The sequence below is a fragment of the Halichoerus grypus genome, chromosome 2 (genome assembly GCF_964656455.1).
Source record: "Halichoerus grypus chromosome 2, mHalGry1.hap1.1, whole genome shotgun sequence".
Classification (NCBI taxonomy): Eukaryota; Metazoa; Chordata; class Mammalia; order Carnivora; family Phocidae; genus Halichoerus; species Halichoerus grypus.
Window position 1 is genome coordinate 48,695,965 of NC_135713.1, and position 22,902 is coordinate 48,718,866.

At 43.3% G+C, this 22,902-nt stretch overlaps 1 protein-coding gene across 13 annotated transcripts in view; it reads right to left on the minus strand.

The window, feature by feature from the left end:
• Window positions 1-22,902, minus strand: part of EBF1 (EBF transcription factor 1) — a 391,270-nt gene that overhangs the window by 4,031 nt on the left and 364,337 nt on the right. For 7 of the 13 annotated variants that reach the window (XM_078066804.1, XM_078066803.1, XM_078066800.1 and 4 more), the window contains 5 exons: window positions 12,632-12,697; window positions 11,482-11,659; window positions 10,633-10,812; window positions 6,650-6,844; window positions 6,260-6,328 (listed from right to left, as the gene is read on the minus strand). In XM_078066804.1, coding sequence (XP_077922930.1) covers window positions 6,261-6,328; window positions 6,650-6,844; window positions 10,633-10,812; window positions 11,482-11,659; window positions 12,632-12,697 — 687 coding nt within the window. In that variant the 3' untranslated portion in view covers window position 6,260. Of the gene's footprint in view, window positions 1-6,259; window positions 6,329-6,649; window positions 6,845-7,651; window positions 7,825-10,632; window positions 10,813-11,481; window positions 11,660-12,631; window positions 12,698-22,902 lie in introns of those variants that run through there. The other 6 variants (XM_036103654.2, XM_036103653.2, XM_036103652.2 and 3 more) reach the window with 2 other exon arrangements.

Below are 22,902 nucleotides of genomic sequence, written 5' to 3' on the forward strand. Positions count from 1 at the left end.
TGTCTCTTGCCAAATGCAGACCAACTTAAACTCCCAAAGATTCGGGATCAGTTGGAAAAGCAGTCCCCCTAAGATTCAAGTGAGCCCTAGATCTGACGGAAACGGGGAGCTCAGATTTTTAACCCAAGCCTTAACATGAGAATTCAAGATGCTGCAGCTCCAAAGGCAAGGGGGCGGGGGGTCTCTGCACGGTGACAGCTCAGCATGGCTCTGCCTCCCTAAGGATCTTTCATCTAGGCTGGAGGTGGGTCCAGGCACCCTTATTAAAGACAGGCCTTTCTGTGGGGGTTCTAAACCTCTAGCAAGAGAACCAAGTCCTAGTTTTGCTCTCCACCCAAATCCACTTTGTGCGCCTGGCATTAAAGGGCAGCCCATACAGTACAGCCAGGCGGCTCAGGCAGCGTCGACGGGGTGCAAAGCAGAGAACTGACAAACTTCCTGCTAATTTGGTCAGTGGGACCAGCCAACATTTAGTAATTGGACCCTGAAAACATCAGGGTTGTTTTTTTAATTCTGAACGGCCAGAGGAAAAAAAAAATCTAGCCGTGTTTTGTACCTGAATAATGTGCTAGATTAATTAGATTAAACCTCCACTAGGGCCCCATTAGAAGTTACAAAGCAAAGCTAACTGGTGTGCCCGTCCATAGCTAACAGTGCTTCTTAATCTGGAATATAGGGGTCACAAACTCCAGCGCCCCGAGAGCCCAGGCTGGGAACAGAAGTGAGCAAAGTGCACTAATAGGGGTGGAGGGACTCTGCCAGGGGCATGGCAGGCCTTCTCTAGAGTGGGCTCCCCACAGTTACTGCACAGAAATGCTGCTCAACCACCAGATCTTCTGAACTCTTGCAAGAGAAGATGGAGATGTGAATTTTTTAAAATACAAAAGAGCCCAGTTTATACCTCGTAGCAAATAATTAAAATTAAAAACAAGCCAACAGACATATCTGAGGGTACCTAGGGGGTGGCTTTGGTCTGCCCACACTTTCCTAACCTTGCCCTTGTTGGTCCTCAGACTTCTCTTAGAGTCTAAGGGAAACCATGGAATCTCGTTTGTACCTACACCCCGAACCCTGATTATAATATCAAGGTCACAGCTCCTTAAGTCTCATCGGTAATCTCCTAAGCTCCAGACGCAGAACACTTACTGATAGATCAATTTTAGGAAAAGATCTCTGTTTGCAGCCTCTGAGTTGCTATACCTCTAAAGAGGCCTTTTTATAAAGTAATCCCACTGCATGATTGCAGGGAAGCTCCTGGGTTTTTAGGAGCTGTTTTTCTTGTATCTGTGCTGCAATCCTCAGGATTACTTATGTGGGTGAGAGGGATGGGTGTTTAAGGCTTGGAATGTTCCAGAAATGCCGCTGGCACACTGACTTGCCCAAGTGGGGGCCATGAAGATTTCCATGAGGACACAACACTCTCAGCAACACATGCCAAACATCACAAGACATCATAAGACCGAGGTGGTTCTGCCATTTTCCCCGGCAGCTGGGTGATCACGTTCTCTGACAGAAGGTCGGAAAACTATTGGTCTGAAAGGCCATGCATTTTGCATTATGGTTTTCACATTTTGATAAGAACAAAGACAAAATGAAAAGTTTTGCAGAGCTGGGAGAGTTTGGAGTGAGAGAGTGGAATGTGGTCTTCCTCGAACCACCATATGTGTAAGAATTATGAGCTAATCGGGACCAGAACGGGGGTGGGGGGGAATCTTGCACAAATTGAGCATGTGCCCAGAGCAAAAGACAATTCCACGAGATCACCGCTGGACTACATGATATCTAGAGTCAGGTGGGGCCAGCCAGCCTGAGCTCCAACAAGGTGAGGAAAGAAAAAAAAAAAAAAATCAGTGTGTGTGTACAATTTCTGTGAAATCACTCTGGTCTTTTGTTTTTAATTTTTCATTGCAGGGACTGTCCAGGACATGGTTAGGGTTTAAAATCACTACACTGTGGGGCATGCTGACAGCCTCCTTGGGGCTGCCTCTCTCTTGATTAATGAAGTCCTCTGAGGCCTGAAATTGCATAGAATCCATGCTCTAGGGGCCATAAGCCTTTGGAGAAGGGGGAGGACGTCTCCAGGACAATGGCTGAGCAGAGTGGGTCACTCAAGTCTTTGACCTATGAAAATAGACACACCTGGGGAGTAGTCAGGATCAGGATTTATCAATGACTTCACCTGGATGGGAATGGAAGAAGACGTCTCTGCATTTTCTCTTTAAATCCAAAATACAGCCACATTTTCCAAAGTTTTTCATGGGATGTTAATTGGTTTTAACACTCAGAAAAGGGTTCTCTGGGCAAATAAATTTAGAGAACTAAATGGAATACTCTTTTTTTTTTTATTTAACTGCAGGATGTCTGTCTCAGAGCTTTTAATAAACTTAGGTGCATTGTTGCTCTCCAAGACTGGGATTCAGTAAGCACCCCACTTTCTAGATTTGTTTAACCACAAAATTTAGATTTTTTTAACAGCATATCTTGTGAGACTCCAGAAGTGCTGAGACAAGAGTTGCTTTATCCTAAAAAAATTTCTCAGACATATGGTAATTTGTCCAAGGTTTTATCTACCTGGGAGAGAAAGCCAGGTGGCACCGCAGGAGAAATTATGAATTATAAAATATATGGAAAGAATGGAATTTATGACTTCCACGTAAGGACTTCCTTGTTCAACCTCATCCCCACTTCCTGGACCTCCATGCTCCAGGATGCCAAGTGGCTTGCTGGTTACTGCACATTACTCTTTGGCTCCAGTTATCTTTAATCCCCTGCTTCAAATGCCCCCTCCCCATCTCCCTCTGCCTGAATCCTCCTTGCCCTTCATGCAAGGTCCAGTTCAATGGCAGCCTTCTCCAGGAGACTATTCTGAATTCTCCCTGATCTTTCCCTCCTCTGAACTTCTACAGGTGGGCACCCAGCCTCTCCTAGACAGATCTGTCTGCTTTACTGGGGTGTTGTGTTTCCTTTAATACAGGGAAAGATTTGAAGGCCAGGATTTTGTAGTCCACCTGGGCCTAACCCAGTGGCTTCACAATAGTATGACCATAGAGCATAGGGGCTTACTATCAGTCTGCTAGGGTTTTAACCCCAGGCTCTCCCAGTTTGTTAGCTGTGTAACTCTGGATGAGCCATCTTGGCTCTAAGGCTCAGTTTCTGCATCTGTAGAATGGGGACAACAAACAGCCTACATCAAGGGCGGTTGGGAATGAGATAATGTAGAAGCCTGGCTGGGAACAAGCCCTCCCATGTTAGTAGCTGTGACCATCGTCATCACCATCATGTGAGATTGCAATGCGTGTTCATTGGGGAATAAACATACATGCAGTCACTAGAGGGGGCCAAGATGGGGCTGCTGGGGAAAAGGCCTTTAAGGAGCTGGCTAAAAAAAAACCCAGGATGATATACAATTCGTAGAGTGGCAGTTGGAAGTACACAGGTCTTTAAAACCCTCAAATAGCCTAAACGTGTCACCTCTGATCTTATTTATACAGTCCATTTGCTTAACCAACTCTTCCTTTGTCACTTGCCCGGTCCTAATGATCACAGTTCTGAACTAGGTGGGTCCAAATGAAATCACTGTAACAACGAAAAGGAGAAGAAGGACGGTAACACTGCAGAGGTCCCCCCGCCCAGCCACCCCGCCATTCTATAACCCGCCCACGTCCTTTCTCCATAGATAAGCAGAGTCTAGAAAACTAACAATGAGGTCATTCTTTAGTTGCAGGTCTAGAAGCCCATCGTCCCAATGTCCCTTTCTTCAGGGGAGACCCCAAAGCCTCAGGCAGGAGCTCCCCAGAAGCAATGGTATGACGCACCCTAGGCAGCAGTGATGGTGTACAGAGGGCCAAGGTGCGGTCCCAGGTGTGTGGGCCCTGCCTCGTGAGGGTGGCAGGAAGACGGACAGGATGGCTTCAAGAAAAATGGTGTCAGTTAATTCGACTTTAATTTCTCTACTCATACCTCCTCGCCTGCCACCCCTCAGGAGCTGTTTGGTACATGATGGTATTGGAAAAACAAAAACTAGCAGAAGGAATCTTCTGGACACATGCTCAAACAGAAGGCAAGGACGATGTCGTCCACAATAGCAAATCCAGCACCAAGTGTGTCCCTGAATTTCACCTTGAACCCTCCCCACTGTGCAGCTGTGTGTGAGAAATGTGATGGAGAGGTGGCGATTCAGCTGCTAATCAGAACAGGGGGGACAGCCTCTGTACTTTTGGAACCTGTGCAGACTTGTGTTAGAAATGCCCTGGGTGACAAATGAACAAATTTTGTATGAGTCCCTGTCTTGAAGCCATTTCATTATTACTTAAGAGCGCCTGCACACGTGCGCACACACGCACACACACACCCCAGATGTTCCCTAAATCCAGGACATTCTACCGTCTGGGCCGAGTCCCTATTTTCAGTCCCTTCCTGCTCTCTCCTTGGGTCACATGCAGGCAGAGACCCTGGGCCTGGCAGAAGGGTGGTCTGCTTCGGTCGCTGTGGGCCAGGGATCCAGCTGCTGACCTCCCAAGAGCTGCAGGCCTTTGCTTCTCAAGCACCACCTCTCAGCTGCTGCTTACAAACCCCATTCTATCTTATTTTCATATCAAATCTATGTTTTAATGTGGGTTGTGATAGGCAGCTCAAGAATGGCAGATTTCCGTTTCCATAGGTGTTACCCTTAGTTAAACCCATCGTAAGTTATATGCACTTACGCATTATATCCTTAGTTTGCCAGCCGGAAGTGTACTGAGGGTGACAAAGCATTATTTTCAGCGGAAAAAGACTCAGATGTGTATGAATGGGTGGCTCCCCTGTGTGGAGGTGGGCATGACCCACTGTGAATAATGTTGCCTGAAATGTAATTCAGATTATTTTCCTCTGCCCTCTAAGATGGCTTTGCCAATTCAGTTCAAGGGAGGGCCACGAGCATGTTATTCCGGGCATGACTCCGGCTGTGCTGGGCAGATTTGCCAGCAGGTTTCTGAGGAATGTTTAGCAGAGCCTGTCTGGAGTCAGAAGTCACAGTGATTAGGAGCTCAGGTTCTGGAATCACACAGTTTGGGTTCAATTTTGGCTTTATCAGTATTAGCTGTGTGACCTTGAGCAAACTGGGCCTGAATTTACCCATCTATGTAAAGGGAATAGTACTGATTTCATAGGGTCTTTGGAAGAATCAATACAAGATTACGTCCACGTAAAGCATTCAGTACAGAGTACATATGTACTCTGTATAAATAACATAAATAATATACATATACATAACATACAATACATAATATACATATACATAAGAGACAGGGCTGAGAGATGCCAGATGGGTATGCCACCCTCCTGACCCCTCCCGCCCCCCGTGGCTGACCTCCGTCAGTGAAGGTGGCATGACGACCACTGAGGGAAGGCACTATGGGGAGCTGTGTAGTCCAGGGGTTAGGGGCACAGATCCTGTGGGGTTTACATTCATCTCCACCATTTATGCGCTATGCCTATAGGCAGGTATTTACTCTCCTTGAGCTTCAGCTTTATCATCTGTACAATGGAGATCATAATATCCTCATATTTCACCAGGAAGTTGTGAGGATCAAATAAGATAAAGCGTGCTCAATGCTGAGCACCGCGCCTGACACATGGTTCCGTGCTAAATAAATGGTAGCTGATTATTTTATTGATATTATTTCCCTGCCAGCTGCCTTAGGCATCCTGGGTGCATCCTTTTTACCCCCTCTGAGTAATACAGTGCTTGGGAGATGGAAAGAGGAGAGATGAATTTTTGAGCCTGAATTTGAAGCCAGCTTCTGCCACACACACTACTGCTGGAAGTCAAACGATTTCATAACCTCCCTAACCTTGAGTTTTCTCATCTGTACAGTAGGGGCTTCAAATGCCCAGCACACAATCCTGCCGTGAGGGATGAACGAGCTTGTGCGGGTCAACAGTGCCAGCACATGAGAAAAATGTGAGACGCGGCAGCCCCGTTTTAAAAGGGTGGGGTTCTTCTTCCTCAATGAGTAGAGAGGTCACCTCAATTCTTGGTGACTCTTATTTTCCATACTCCATGATGGAGACCAAAATGGAACAATTTTAATATGAACCAGAATACTCTAGTAACAATTTGGGGTTTCTGGTCCCCAGCAGTCAGGCTTGGGCCTTTGGTCTACAGTGCTCTAACCTCAGGGCTCTGGTCAGGCCATGGCTCATGCGCTCCCCATGATCAGCCCCACACACGTTCACTCTGACACAGGCAACAGGAAGGGAAGGTTGAGTGACCTACTTCAGGAGAAGGCCAGTCCCGGGAGAGACCCTGCAGTGGAGAACTTGCTAGAGTCCACAAAAGACTGGTCTGATTATGGCGACCACAGGGAAGGAAAGAGGAGAAAAGAGAAATGCTGATATTAGTAAGTGGAAATAGTATTCTTAAGCAAATCCCAGGCCTGAGCACAACTGCTGGAGTTGGAAAGAGGACAGCTCAGGCAACTCCAGCAGAGAAGGGATGTGTGGGGCCAGGGGCCAGGGCCAAGGAGAGTGAACACAAAGGAACAAACAGAAGGAGGGCAGAGAGAAGCAGGCCAGCCCAAGGCTGACCCCTCGCACCGGTGACGCATCTGCTTCAGGCCCTGGGAGGGTGAAGTCAGGGCATCCTGTTGGCCTGGGTGGGGCTTACCTTGCAGGCTGTTCCCATTGGTGCTGGTGCAAGTGGGAGGCGGGGAGGTCTGGGGTCTGACAACTGGCGCGAAAGCACTCTTCTGTTTCACGGCTGAGACCATGTTGGCTGGTGAGAAGGAGAAGATGCCCGAGGAACTGCTGCAGTTGGAGGGGAGGCTTGTGGAGGAGGCCATGGTGGGGCTGGATGGCACAACTGGGTGGGACAATGGGAAAGGAGAAATCAGCACCTCTCCTGGCATGTGAGATTACACAGCTCAGCTCTGCCCTTCACCCAGCCACCCTGCTCAGGCCACCCTTCCAGCACGAGCCTTCCCTGAACTCTTGGGATCTTAGCTGCTTTCATCACTTGGTACTTGGCACATGCTACCTTTTGTTGGTGTTGATCTTTTATGTGTTTATTGTGGGTCTACTACATGCTGGGCAATGTGCTAGGCACTGGGGCATCCCAGGCCATGAAACAAAAGTGCTCTTATAAGGGATAGGGTAGCACAAAATAATGACAAAGGTGAGCGTGGCCAGCTCTGCAGAGGCAGGGAAGAGACTCAAGGAAGGCTTCATGGGGGAGGTGTCAAATGAAGCATTCCAGGTAGGGCCTAAACTAAGGTTCTAGCAAAGGGACTGGGAATGTAAGACACAGGAGGAGACCAGCCTGAGACAGTGTGGTCACCGATGGAATGAGAGGTGTGAGGAAGAAGGGTAGGTTGAAGGTAATGCCAGGATTCCAACTTAAAGCACTGGCAGATAGTGGTGTGTATGTGCCCCTGTTCTCCCCATGAAGCTATGAGTTCCCTAAGGATACGACTGTGCCTGAATGCTTCACACACACAGATATAGCTAGGTAGGAGGCCAGGTGGATAAATAGACTGCCACAGGCAATATTTGGGGATAATGCAGAACTACAAGTCAAAGTCACAAATTCTTTCTATCCCCATAGAGCTGTACATGAACGCTTGTGAATTAATAAGCAGTAGGACAGGACCTTTGTGTACATACTCACAGTGTAGTAGTAGTGGGGATGTGGATTGTCAATGATGGGAGAATTTTGGCAATTCATGGAGGGAGAGAACCTAGTTGCTTGGAGACATGAGTTTGGTAGATGCACATTCTCTACTGACCATGGTCCTTTCAGCCTGGCCATTCATATTTCGTTAGTTACTAATGATCTCATGGTTACTTCAGGAGACAGAGATTTTGCACACAGTGAGTCCTCTCCACTCAAGACCAGTATGTTCATATACTCACCTTCTATTTCCTCCATCTCCTCGGGAAAAGTATGGATCTTGCCCAGTAATTTTCAAGCATTTAATTCAAATTCTAAGTACTTCCTTCTACTGTATTATTTTTTCCCATGATGTAATAAACATTACATATTGCTTTATCATTCACAAGAATCTTCATGTCTTTTTCATCTTATGTCACTGTCAAAGCAACCTTAAGTTGGGGCCTATTACATCCCTTTTACATCTGAGCAAGCCGAGCAAGCTGAGACTCAAAAAATAGTTTTGTGACATGCCCAAGGGCCAGAGCTGGAATGTGATGAAGCCAGGAACCAGACCCAAATCCAGTGTCTTTTCCACTACACTCCCCTGCAAAAGAAACCAATCCCCAGGGAAAAAGTCCTCCTTCCCATGAGCCCACTGGAGTCTAGATTGCTGTGTAGGGGGCTGGCCTTCCCTTGGCCTACTGGCTGTGGAAAGAGGGAAGTGGGAATCAAATGGGTCTAGGCAACAACTGCCATCAGGGGGAAATGACCCCTTGGAATCAGCCCTCAGCACTACACAATCCAAAGGCACTGAATGCTTGACGGAGCGGAACACTGGGCCGCCATCCTCAGAGTTTTCACAAATATGTTCTACACTGTACTTTTTCTTTTAATGAGGCCAGCATTTTTATACATCTCTTAGGATTTGTAAATGTGAAAATACGCTCAATAATAACACCCATTTAAATTGCAAAACTCCTGCACTGGAGGTTTGATTTTTAAATATTCGTAGACTTGAAATCCTGCTGGTTCACTGAGGAAGGCAATTAATCTCGTTGGCAAATGCGATCATTATGTGTATTTAGAGGTGGGGAGTTTGAGGGGGTGGTTAACAGAGGAAAGGATGAAATATAGTCAAGCCGCTCCATTTGTTATAACATTATTAGTTATCAGCCACCACACCACAAAGTGTGTTCACCAGTGCAATGTCTTATTTTATTTTTTATTCTGTTTGGAATTTTTCAACATGAGTGGTTTATGAATAATTAAATATTATGGAGGCAAAAATTCAAATCAGCTGGGCTTTGTGTTTATTGTTTTATTTGCATTTATGCAGATAAAACCGTCCCATCTGAGAGCCTATTTGAGAATTTAATACTATATTTGTGAGCACTGAGGAAATCAATTAATGGAAATTAAATGTTGGAAGTTTCACAGACTGACAGATGCAGTCTCAGGCTGAAGTTGCTGGGTGTCTGCACGGGCTTGGGAAGACAGCTATCCAAGCCCCTAAATTGAATTGCTACCATATAGCAATTAGTTTATTGATTTAATTAAGAATGCCACCTTTTAATTTTCAGGTCATGATTGAAACATTTTCTGATTGAGTAGATGGGAGAACAGTGAAATGATAAATCTATGAGAAACCATCTTTCGATGAATCAAAATCCTCAAACTGGTCCCGTTGACATAATGCAGGCAGACATAATGTATGCAGATTATTTGGGGACATTTTAAACGCTCAAAAAGCTGCTGATTCCGAACAGATAAAGTGGAAATATAAAGTTTAGCACACACTGAGCATAAAAATTCAACAAGAAAGTAAAAGGCACTAAGTATTACTTTCAGAAATAACCTCTCTCAAAGGCCAAGAATGATCTTTCCTCTCTCAAAGGATTAGAACACTCCACATTTCCACCATCAGAGACAGCACGGTTTTTAGGTTTTTTTAGCCAAGACTCTTTAAAAAAAAAAAAAAGTGAGTATTCTTTCATTTAACAACACATCTTCTATCATTCCACAAATGTCTAAGAGTTCGGCCTCATTTCACAAAACGGAAGAGTCACCCACACTGTCCAAGATAAACTTGGTTATCTAGGTACAGATCCTCAGCGGGAGATCGAGAGATTGTAGAAACACAGCCCAGGACAGTTTATATGTAAAGATGCCAGTTCCCTGAGGTTCTTTAGATGCAATCTAAATGTTGTACTGGAAATTCTTGAAGCTAAACTTCTTTAAGGCGAGGACAAGGCACCAAAAAAAAAAAAAAATTTCTTGTGTATGTGTGTTTTTTCATCTTGCCAGATTTTTGGAAAAAATAAAGTGTTTTTGTTGTTGCTATTGTTTGTTTTCTGGTATACATCAAGCACAAAGGGGAAAAAATTCCAAGCATTTAAAAAAAAAAAAAAAGGAGTCCTATTCCTAAAGGGAGAGATGTGAAGTCTTAGACTGTTGTGTTCAGTCTAAGACTGAAGTCTTAGACCGTCATCGCGATGATTTAGATTTCCTGACTGTGCCTCTTGTGGGCCAGACATCAGGACAAGCTCATTCCATGCATTATTTTATCAAAGTCTCACAACAACTGTATGGGATGGGGGGAGGATGTTAGTTCCCTCCCCATTTTACAGATGAGCAAACTGAGGCATGGCGAAGAGAGAACTTGCATAGGGCCGCCAGTCAGTAACTGGTAGAATCAGGGCTCAAACCCATCTCCACTCCGACTCGAAGCTTGGGTTCTGGTGATGACATCCTACTGCTGCTTTGGGTTTTAACAAAGTTCTGACAACGAGGGAGACTCTGGGATGAGGAAGGTGAGCAAGGGAAGGCAGAGATTTCTGCCAGAGACAAATGGCGCCTTTCATAGCATCACCTGGGTGGGAGCCCTCAGGCTGAAGAGACCTGTACAGTGGGCCACACAGTGGGCCACAAAGCCCACTCCAGTGGGCTCCAGTTCTTGGAGCAAAAGCACGCAGAAATGCAGGACACACGGGTCTACTTACTGGCATAGGGCGAGTTGGCAGCTGAGCCATTGAGGAAAGTTGGGGAGCCGCCCAAATTGGACATGGCAGCCGTGCCGTATCCGTTCATGCTCGTGCTGACAGAGTTATAGTTGGTCTGCTGCGGGGTGGTGCTCGGCACGTACCCGTGTGGTGACACGCTGCTTGAGTTGCGGGTGAAACCTGAGGGGTGGGGGCAAAGCCGGGGATGAGGGTGGCAATCCGGGAAGGCTCGGGGACAGGAAAGTCTCTGGTTCTTGCCCCGTTGCTGCATCCCGGAGGGAAGGGGTTGGGTGATTCATGTGCGTGGGTTGGTGGTGCTAGCTCTGTGATTAAAATGGGAAGCGAGCAAAACACACATTTCTTAGGAGATCATAAATACTTAGCAGGGCCGTGAGAAGTGGCAATGTAGGGCCTATAAATTATCATTTTGGAGCAGAAATAAATCCCAATCTAAGAGATGTACCCTGGAGTTAACAGGTTCTTATTCCCTGGGCGAGGATGATGTGCTTTGGCCCCTCAGAACTTTAATTCCAAGCCTCTTTGCGATCTGTCATTCATGGTTTATGATGAAAAGTCAAATGGAGAGATGGCTAAGTGCGTGCATCCTTTCTAGCCTCTGATACCACACTGCCAGTCGTGATAGCTATCACCCAAATTCTACAGCAATATTTGATACACACAAACTAGGAATCTCCCCTATTGGGAAAAAAAAATGTTTTTAAATAAAAACGGTTTCATGCCAAATAAATGGTGGGGTCTGGGGGCGGTGGGGGGGGGGCGGGTGGTGTGAAGAAGCCTGAGGTTGGGAAGGGGCAGGGCAATGGGGAGGGAGGAGGGCAGGCTCCTGACCCTGATTGGTGGCCTGCGACGCCTCGGAGACGTTCACAGCCAGCTGTCCGCTGAAGGAGTTCACGCCCATCATGCCCGCGTGGACCGAGGTGTTAGTGAGGGCAGGGAGCTGGCTGTGGTTGCGGGGGACGCTGTACAGGGCCTCCGCAATGTCCGCTGCTCTCTTCAGAATAATTTCCTGCAAAGTAAAAGCAGTAGCCCCTTAGCTACCCTAGTCATACTCCCAGGAAAACCATCTATTCCAGTGTTTGTTTTATGCCAGGCAAGGTGCTCAGGGTCTTGACTTCTGCAACCTCTCAGCAAACCTAGGACAAGTCTCATCATCATCGGGCCCATATAGCAAATGGGGAAACTGAGGCACAGAGAGACGTGAAGCACTCACTTAAGGACACTCGCCTATTCAAGGACAGAGCTGGGCTGCATAACCTTGTTTGTCTGACTTTGAAGGGCCATTGTCTTAGCCATCCCTCCATACTACCCCACATGTGACAGGGCCATGGGGTTTCCCTCTGCTGCCAGTAACACACAGGACCTCTGGTGTTACACACACACACACACACACACACACACACAGCCTGCAGCTCATCTCCCCTGCTAAAGTTAAGGGCAGTTTGCAGATGACTCCCTGTGTCCCCGAGTATTAGTGGAACTGTGTCCCCTGGACACTGATTCAAGTGACACACAAAAAAGGGAGTGAATGATTGCTCAGACTCCTAGTTTCCAGAGCAATCGGAATCATATACACGGAGTAGCTCCGTGAATAGAAGCAGACAATTATATTCAGGCCTTATTATGCGTTTTAGGAGAAAAAATTAAACCCCCCTTTTCCTCCTAAATTTGCTTGAAAACCTGAGAGGAATAAAATAAAACATCAGTAACTCTCTTCCTCAATTATGAAGCACACTCCCACAGAAGATTCATTTTAAATGGAGTCCCGTTTCCCCTAAGGAAGATGATTCTATACAAAAGGTAATAAAAGATTTACAAAACAAGAAAGAAGAACTGAATAGCCTGACATGTTATGTCCGGATGACACTGAACTCATGCAAGTGGCTTTCATATTTTTCACCATTTCTCGACACAAGAAGGAGTCCGCGCTCTTCAAATGAACGTGGAGGCCCACGCAGGTTCGAGCCCCAGGACGGCTCACCTGGTTGTTGTGTGGCATCCCATACAGCGCCTCCACCAGATCCGCGGCCCTTTTGAGGATGACTTCCTGTCAAGAGAAAAGCAGATGCAATCCTCCGAGTGACAGCCAGTTGTTGTTATCTTTTCACAAGATCACGTTCCAGTTCCCTCTGGCCAGACTTGGACACTGCACTGCTTTAAAGGCAGTAGCTCGGGGAACCCCAGAATGGTGTTAAATCACCAATTTATCCCTGTTCACATACACACTTAATTGAGTCAAAAGGTGAGCATCATTGGTATTGCAAGATAAAATACATCACTCAATAGTCTGCCATCGGCACGGTAAAGCACTCATATGTTTATTGCTGAATACAATTGCGAGGTCATTTACTAGATTACTACAATCGATGTCATTCAGTGCATGTTATGAATCCCTAAGATGTGTTTATTTAGTACTTAATTGCTTATTCCAGGAACCACGACCTTAACAGACAGGTCATTTTCGAGGGATTTCCAATCAATCTTTGGCTACTAGAAGCATGTAGCATTAAACTTCTTTTGTTTATCTCCCTTGTGTGGCAGAGCCAGGATATAAGGGAGTGATGGAGTAAACTCACATTTCTGAGGCAATGCGTTGTTTGTCAGAGGCTCTTACAAAAGGATTCTCCTGCCCCCGGAAGCTCTCTCTGCACCAATTTTCATGACTGGCAGAGTCTGTTTCTTTTATAGCAATCCTTTGCTATTCCGGTATTGTTTGTCATTTTCCCCATTTGCTCATTCATTCTCATCCCAGATATATGCTCTGCTTTTCATTCCAGTTGAAGAAAAAAAAATGTCTCCCTCTTCATTTAGGTGGACTTCCACATTTAGCCTGCATGCTTATTTCTAATAAATAGTGCACTCTACAAAAGTGTGTGTGGTGGTAATTTTTTTCTTCGACCAAAAGAAGTTGTTTCCTCTTCATTCTGCCCTAATTGTCTGCAGATTCATTTATATTGGAAGATGAAGAGGGAAGTTAAGCTTGTAAAATGGAGGCTTATCAGAGAAGCAAACATAAAGGCGTGGCATGATTATCAGATGTGATTTGCAAGAAGATATGTTTACAATTTTTTTTTGCCATGGGTAAAGTTGCAAAAAGAAGTTTAACTTTAAATATTTTACACAATAGATTTCTGCATGGAGAAGCAGCGGTGTTCGATTTTCATATACTGTAGACGCTGATCAGAAAATAGGGATATAATTACATTCATTTTGCTGTCATCATAGCCTCTTCAAAAATCCTTGAACAACTCTTAAAATGACAAGCTTTTAGATACATATTAGCATTTTTCAATTTTAAATTTTCTATAATATAAGATAAAATAGTTGTCATACTGCAGTAACTACTTATGACATATATAATGTCTTAAATTCAAAAATGAGATAGAGGGGTTTTCAGGTTTCAATAAACATTTATGCTTACCTTAAGCTGCTAGACCCCATTTATAAAACAGTTCAGTTATTTTTCATATAAGGAGTGTAAAGCATTATATAATCAATGGAGTTTGAATCAATACATCTGAAATAATTTCTTTCTTTTTTTTAATGCAAGCTACAAGATTATTTACCACTTTTTGTTTGCAGTATTGTCTGACCACAGCAGTTAATAATTTACTATGTTATGGCCACACTAAACCCTACCCCCATATCAAATTCGGCCCTTGCTGCTTTCACTAAAACCTCATGGCTTTATCTAGCTCTTAGGAAAGATTAAAACAAAATAGGATCAAGTTAGTTTATTTACTAAGATTTGACTTCTCTGGGTCTACGTTCATTTATTTCTCCAAATAAATATTTATAACAGTGTTTGGGTTTGGCAGAGAAGATATTTTTCTTTCTTTTCATTTTAGGAAAAAAACAAGTCTCCTGTTTGTCAAAAGCAAGATGAGGTGCAGTTGGAAATTGCACTTGTGAATTTCAGTCTTGGAACACTATCATTGAGGACTCTGAGCAATGCTTATTTTCATTAATTTCACAGAACCAGGGAGGAGAGAAGTTCAAAATAAACTCCAAGATCTTTGAAGTTTTCATAAACCTGAAAAAATTCCAACCACTGCATGCTATACATTTTACTCTCATATATTTTTGATGATAAAGTTTTCCAGTGACACAATCCAACTGTTTCTTTTTCTGCTTATTCAATACCCAGAGTTCTAATCACCATTTAATCCTTTGAAAATGAAACATGTGAATCTTGCTTCTTAAAGTTATATCCCTCTTCCATCCAAGGAGCTGGGTCATGCTTTCCCACTAGGCACATGGCCATAGGTGGGTCATTAGCCTGGCATCACTTCAGACCAGCAGTCTTGTGGAGAGTGAATCTGGATTTTTTTCCTGAAAGTGATTTCCTTAAATGGTATCTTGCCCATTTTAAAATGTCCTTCACTGCAGTATCGACTTTGGGATTTAAGGGACAGCCCACATTTGGTTCAGCTTTGCCAGTGTGATTCAGCTTCTATTAGTTATTTCTGCAAATGGGAAGGAGAAAGGAAATTTCTGGGTCCTCTATGAGTTAGTGTAACGGACCTGCAAGGTGCTTGGATTTTGGTGACCAGAAAATTGCTCTCACCTCCATGTCATTATGCTCCCAGTGAACTAGCCCCCAAGCGTGTTTGTGTTGGGGATCTAATATATTGCCTTTCAATCAGAGCTGAGAGCCACTGAACACACAGACAGAACATGACGAGCAGGTCAGGAAAGCAATAAAGATTTTACAGAGCTGTCCAAGGTGCTAAATTTACTCAATAATGGGTTTGGCACCATAGTGTTAACCTCTCATTTACTACCAGTTTGAGGGACTAAATTGAAGTAGCTGACTTCATTTACCTTGAAATGTATATTTTATGACATTATGTAAGTAGATTGAAAGGGCACTGCAGTTTTAACAATTTAAAGGCTAAAGCATGTTTAAGATGAAACTTGAATATTTATTGTATATTGCACTTAAAGTATATAGAATGTTAAAACGTATTGATTAAATTTGTAAAAGGCATTATAAAAATGACAGGTAGTATAAAAGATGTATGCCTTTTAAAATCAAATTGATAGTGTATGCTATCTCTTCTGTGGTCACAAGTGTAATTTTTTCGCAGTTTTATATGGTAATTTGAAAAATCTGTAATTTCACATTAGGAAATGATTGAGCCTGGGATGTTAAAAAAAAAAAAAAAAGGAAGAAGTTTCCCATAAGGGGAAGAACTGGATGTTTCACATAATCTTTTGTCTCTGAAATTGTTCCTAAAGTCTTATTTTTTGTGGCATTAGGAGGGAGTATAGTATAAGGATCCTTCCATTCTAATATGCAATTTTAATATTTCTGAAAAGAAAGAGCACTTGACTAGTACTAATATCCAATTTTTCAAGGCATTTATTTGTCAGGAGAGATTTTCTCTTCTTTTCATAATGTTTAAAACATCTCCCTGCTTGCAGTTTAAAAGATGAAGGTAGAGATTAGATTCTTCTAAGATAATTAATCCTATCCTTGGATTAAAAAAAAAAAAACCCAGTAGGGAATAAAGAAGACAAATACTAGTATCCTAAATATTGAAAATACCCAGAGTCTCCTTATAGAACTAATGCTTGTTTTCCAATCTACGTCCTTAGTCAGACTGTTTTTCTTTTCATGGCCTTGGATCTCCTCTCTTAAAAACAAAAAATGTTTATTCCTTAAAAACAACAACTTTCATTGATCTATTTTCTCTCACAGTTAAAACCTGGTTTTAGAGGGGAGGGGGGTGGGGGGATGGGTTAGCCCGGTGATGGGTACTAAGGAGGGCAGGTACTGCATGGAGCACTGGGTATTAAACGCAAACAATGAATCATGGAACACTACATCAAAAACTAATGATGTACTGTATGGTGACTAACATAACATAATTAAAAAAAAAATGGTTTTCCCTGTCCTGTTATGACCATTGGTTGATGATAATGTGAACAGAGTTCTGCAAAGAGAAAAGGGGATAAGCTATTTAGAGTCTAGAGAAACACTGGGGAAGCCCAATTCCGAGAAACAGTTCAAGCATAATTGTTATGGGTTTTTACTTATGTTTCAGAGCCTTTATAATAAAGATGCTGAATGGACTACAAATACAGAAGGAAGATTCACCTTTACTTCCTATGTTGCAACCCCATCAATTAGCAAATAAGTTCTGAGCTTCTTGTTGCCCCAGTAGTCAACAAACTGACATTGCTCTGCAGCACTTTTCAAGGCACATCACCCTCCCAGAATTAAGGTACAGGCTTCTATAGGGATTACAAAAGATTCTCCCCATCATCTGGTCCTACCCTCTTTATCCAATCTCCTCTCCCTACAGATGAAGAACTGCTCTCTATTTTGGTCTAGCTAGTCCTCCCTAGCCTAGAAGCAAAACGTTGGCTCTGTCCCATCTCCAGTCCCTCACTCCTTTCACCTTTTCTTTATTTGGAATACTGGCTTCAGTCTGTGCCCATTTACGATGACTTCCCATCCTCCAAAGCCTGGGAATGAAGGTGGTGATGGTGGTTTGGTTAATGCTAAAAATAACTGCCGTTTATTGAAAGTGGAACATGAACTCATCCAGTCTTCACAGAGAGCCTCTTAAGGTGCTGCTTTGGCAGATGAGGAAACCAAGACTCAGAGAGGAGAGCCAACTTTCCCTAAGTCCGCACAGCTGACGACTGGCTGAGCAGGGACTGAATCTCGGGTGTTAGGGATCAGAGCCCGTGCTCTGAGAATTGCACTGTGCCATCAGAAGGAATCCCACCCTCACCACAGCTTCAGCTCTCTCTCTCTCCTCGGAACAACAGTGCGGACGGTTCCGTCCGGCACGGCACAGCCACAGACGCCATGGGGCCATTTAGCTCTGATTTCAACAGTGTTCGTCTTCACTCTCCACCGCTAGGCTGTAGGCCCTTTGAGGCCCTGAATATCTGATCACCTTCTCCAAGCCCCTAGCGCCATGTCCAGCAGACCATAGGCCTTGAGAAATTCTTGTTGAAAAGTTTATTCTAAGATAGTTTCTGATTTTTAAAAGTACATGCTTGATTTATATGATGAAATGACAAAGGCATATATCTGGCCTGGTTTATAAAAGCAGAAGACTTAAATTTGGTGTTCCGTTTGGCTCCAGACCTTTTAATCTAATATATAAATTCCCCAAGGTCAAGTCTTGGTCACTGTGGGGGTTTTTTATGCCTCTTTTTTTTTTTTTTTCTTTTATGAATTTGCTCTTTTACTCCTGCTGGCTTGTGCTTATATTTTAATTTTGTGATTAACATAGTGAATCATGTTGGGTACAAACACTATCTCAAGTTAGAGGCTGCTAGCAACATGAGGTTTGTCTTGATGCACATCAGCCTTTTATTAACTGTACTCTTAGACCCTTAGAAATACTTAGGTATTTGCACCGTCTTGAGAACCAGGCATATCATGTCTGATATGCAGCTATGGCTAATTCATCTTTCTTTTGGGTTCATGACAATAAAATCTCTAAGGATTATTCCCCTTCTATGTGAATCTTCTCTTCAGTGTCTGCCCTCAAATGTGTAGGCAATAAGCTCATATTCACTGGCCACATCTAGCCTTCTAGGGTGAAACGGAAGGTTGTCTAACTGTCCAATGTGGAGTCCATTTATAAACCCAATTAAATGTTCTGAGTAATTCCAACCCAGATGAGCAGTGGATCTGGCATGAACTTTCCTTCATTCAGAGCACATATACCAGCTCATAAAGCCAGAGGGATACCCATTTACCAACACAACATTCATTTCAAATTTCTGAATCAGATTCTGAAGACCCTGGGGACTCCCTCATAAAATTAAGGCTCAGGGATACTTCAGCAATTTGGGAGGACAATCTGTACTTGGCTTTATGCTCCCTCAAGTGGGAAATGTTTTTGCAGTATGTAGAAGAAAAGCTAAACTATAAAGTCAAGTTGACTTGGGCGATTCCTGAGAAAGAAGCACAATACCTTCCTGTCACTGCACATTTGCCTGGCACCCATTTATCACCAATCTGCTTTGCTTTATCAGGGGATTCAAGATGCAAGGGGTCCAAATCTCAGCAACATAAAATGGAGTGGCGTGGCATAATCACCCCTGGTTTAGAGGCAATAAACATCAATGGAATCAGCATTAATTTCATTTGCCTCCTCGCTCCAGAGTTTACCAAAGGGTCCAGATTTTGAACAGTATACCCAGATCACTAGCCTCTTAAGTTCTAGCTCTTTCCCCGCTTCCTTCTGAAAGTCTGGGTGACACGGCTGATCGGAACGCCCGAAAGCTGAAAAACTGATTGGAAGTTCCTTGCAGCCCATTCCCCGCAGAGCTCGATGTACAAAACAATAAATACTAGTTGTACTGAGAGGTGATTTCTGTGCAGGGTAGTTTTATATCCCAACGTCCTTCGTGTTTATTCAGCCAAATGGAAAATTCCACAATGGCAGACTTTGCATTCTAAAAAATCATATAATGAGGGCAGGGAGGGAAGGAGTAAAACAAACCAAAATAATACTTGAGCACTGTTTAGTTTCCAATTCTCTGAGACATTCCTCAAATTTTTCATTTTTCTGGTAATATGAACTTCTTGAAAGAGAGCTGACCTCAGATCATTAGAAACCTTTAGTGTCACACTTTAAGCACTCTTTACTCAGAAGCCCTATGACTGAGAAGAGTCACTTACATTTAGCATGGATATAATTAAACATGTTTCTGTTGAAAGGGGCATTCTCATTATGGCTAAGGACCACTTTAGAGTAAATTGAAATGGAAAGGAGGAGCATAGATGAGGTGTAGGTAGCAAGTGGATATTTCTAGGGAGGCATAAAATGCCAAATGTGTAACAATTATATTTTACAACCTTGCATTCTAAAGACTTCATAGTATTTTATTATATAAGAAGCTTCAGCTGAAGCTCACCGAGCGTTCTAGCACATACTCATTGCCCATAGACTTTAAAGAAAAATAAAAGTCAAGCCACAATTAAAATCTGCAGACATTTCCAGAACAAAGGAATTAAATAATCTGAAAGGGCCTACTGCTATAAGTATAACAGGCATCGGAGTCATTTTAGTCCAGTCTAAAGAAAATGTGGGGGGGGCTTGGGAACCTTCTCTAATTTTAAAGTTGATTTTAGGTCCAGATTAGATGAGAGCTCTCTTCCTTCTCAAACATATTATTACGTGCCATCATGCCACACGGCTAGAGGGACACCAGGAAGCTGTGCCTTTGTTGCAAACATGGTAGAGAAGACTTCAGAATCACATGAAATTAAAGCAGGTTGTAAGCTAAGGCAGCTATATCAACGTAAGACATACTAACTTACATGACTGACTTTTACAGTGGAAAGAAAAAGGCTGTTTTCAAGCAGCCGTTATTGCCTCAATGGAAAAAAAAAAAATCAATGGAAGCGAAATGAACAAGAGATTTTGTCTGAGTTGCAGTTAATACCACTGAAGAGCTATGGATAATAAAAGGTCAACAAATAAATTAGCCAGAGTGTTATGAAATGAATGATTTGGCTTATAATTTTATTGAGTGAAAATTGTTCGCTGCCTATTAGACCAGGTAATTTTTATCTGGTGCCCCAATTCCTGTTCCGTAAGCAATAATATAGTTGTAAGAGCTGTCGGTTCGATCGCGTGACCTCTGAGAAGCTGGCTAGGACAGCTGACTACTATGATGGATAACTAAGCTTGGTCTCCACAAGGTGCCAAACCTCCCCTTCCTGCAAGGGGATCTCATAAAAGAAACATTACAGCTTGATTCATTTTACCAAAATGTTCGACTTTTCAAGTGTCAGCAGTTAAGTATAAATTGTGAAACCAGGTATTCCTGAGAAGAGTTATGACAATGGCTTTCCCCCCTCTTTTTGGTCTCCTGGCATTCTCTTCTAAATGGTGTCATGGTAATTGGTGAATGGGAGCCTGGGGTGCTTCCCGCCACAAATACAGTGAAAAATGGTGTCTGCACCCTTGTGAATATGACCTGCTTGGAGGTACAGAGCTGAACTTGGTAACCTCTGGCCGGCTCTTCTTATTCCAATTCATTGTACTGGTTTAAGACCGACGCTCTGGGTTAGGTCCTGCTGAGTGGCCTTGGAAATCGACTTTCTGATCAGGATAAAAGTCTCTGCTTAAAGAGAAGGCTATGGACAGAGGTGCCTTTTTCAGGGATAGGTTGTAAAGTCAGCACATGAAACAAAAACTGCCTAGAGTCAAAATTACCCTTGAAAATCTTTCAAGTCACCAAGGCCTGGGCTCTTAGAAACACAAAAGCCAAAAATTAACTACTTCTGTTTCTCTTTGTCTTTGGTGTGGATTCCCTTTCCCTAGGGCAAAGCAGAATAAATGTCTAGTTTGAAAGCAGAAGGACCATTGAGTAAACAGAGAAATTTACTGCCATACCTATGTACGTGCATGTCTATGTCTATGCGTTTGGTGTGTGTGTGTACAAATGTATGCGTGTATATTTATATTTTTGGACAACTACGTATAGTTAAACTTGAATAAGTGATACATGCATGCTGGAGCTATGTTGTACTTTAAGGATATCTAAGGGAGGCAAAAATATAGTTTGCTTTGCTTCTTAAATTGTCAAACATCATCGGTTATTATATGCACCTCCAGACAAATGATATCTGTAAATTCCCAAGGCTTTACAGATGGTCCTGAGCATAACTGCAATTAAAATCCACTGCCTCGAGACTGCTGGGGCTGTTCTTATTACTCTGATGCTTAATTGAAGTGTTACTCAGGGCTGAAAATAGTGAGCAAGGTTGAAGACCTACCTCCTAGTGTCTCTGTTTCTAAGGGTTTCAGTCTAAGAGGAGGGTTTTGGATGGTGGGGAGGTACACCTGAGTTAGCCCTTGTTCCTCCTGTGACTTCTCCCTGAACTAATGAGTAATTATAGTCGATGCCCCTGCCCACAGGGTGTGATGTGAAGTAGGATAAACTCGGTCACCCTCATCAAGAGCTCAGTGCTAAAAAAGAACTCGAAAGAGTTTCCAGAATTCAGCTATAGAGTAACTGACATTACAAGTCCCGACAACAATGACTCTGCTACTAAAGAGAAAAAGAATTATCTCCAATGTTTGTATGTGCATGTTTTTAATCCGCACCACCAGCTGCCGCTTTTGCTTGGCTCAGCCCTTTCTGAGCTAACCTCAGTCCATGCTACCATTTCCCTCTTTCTCCACTCCCCAGCCCTGGCCAAGCTCGAGGATTTTTTTAGGACTGGATTGCAAAATTGCCTTTTTTTCCTCAAAATTCCTTTTTCTTAATCCTAGGAAGCAGTGCTTAGGGATACTAGCTCTGGGGTTCAATGTAGCTGGCTCAAATCCATGTTCTGGCACTTACTAGCATTGTGAATGCATGCCTCGGTTTCCCCATCTGTAAAGCAGGGTTAATGCTAGCACCTGGCTCAGTAGATATATGTAGTTAGTGCTTTCCTGAGCAATAGCCAGCACTAATATTGATAACCTTCACTTATTTTCCAGAGAACTCTGGCAGATTATATGCATTCTTAGAGTCAATGTGCATTACCTGCCTTGAGTGCTGTTTGAGATGCAGTCTTATTGGCAAAACACTGGAAGATTCTGAACAGACTAACAGTGAGGAAGTCAGGTGAGGTAGAAAACCTGCATTTACCAGCTGCATAAGCTTGGCCTCTCTGAGCCTCAGTGTCCTCATCTTTAAAATGGGCCTGATACAATAATGATGAGTGGGATAACTTACCAAAAAACAAGTCAAAGGTAAAATAAAGAAGGGAAAATTATAGTTCTTGCAAGGATCATGGGCTTTTTAAATGAAGCTACAATCTTCTTCCCCCAAAAAATGCCTACTCCTAACCCCCACACACGGTTCTATATTCAACTTCAGGGTGTGCACAGAACAAAGCTAAACTCCCCCCCACACAAGAGGCATAAGTAGAGGGGCCACCAAGCCTCTAACTTGAGCACATTATCAAAACACGTTGTGGAATTAGCCTGTGAGGTTTCTGGCAGATACAGGGGAGAGAGGAGGAAAAGGGGCTGCATTCCATAGTTTGCGTTTTTGACAAGAGAATGCAGAGACAAAAATGCTTCTTGTGTTCAAGCGCAAGTGTGCTTTTCTCTAAGAGTTAAATATACCATATGATTGGCTTTCGTTTCTGTATTTTTGTCGGAGTCGAGTCATTTTGGTTCCTGGATAAAATGCTAACAGAGTTTCCTCAAATGACCAAAATAAATGAATGATCAAGGTGAGAGGGTGGCCAGTGTCACAGTGTGGAAGCTAAAG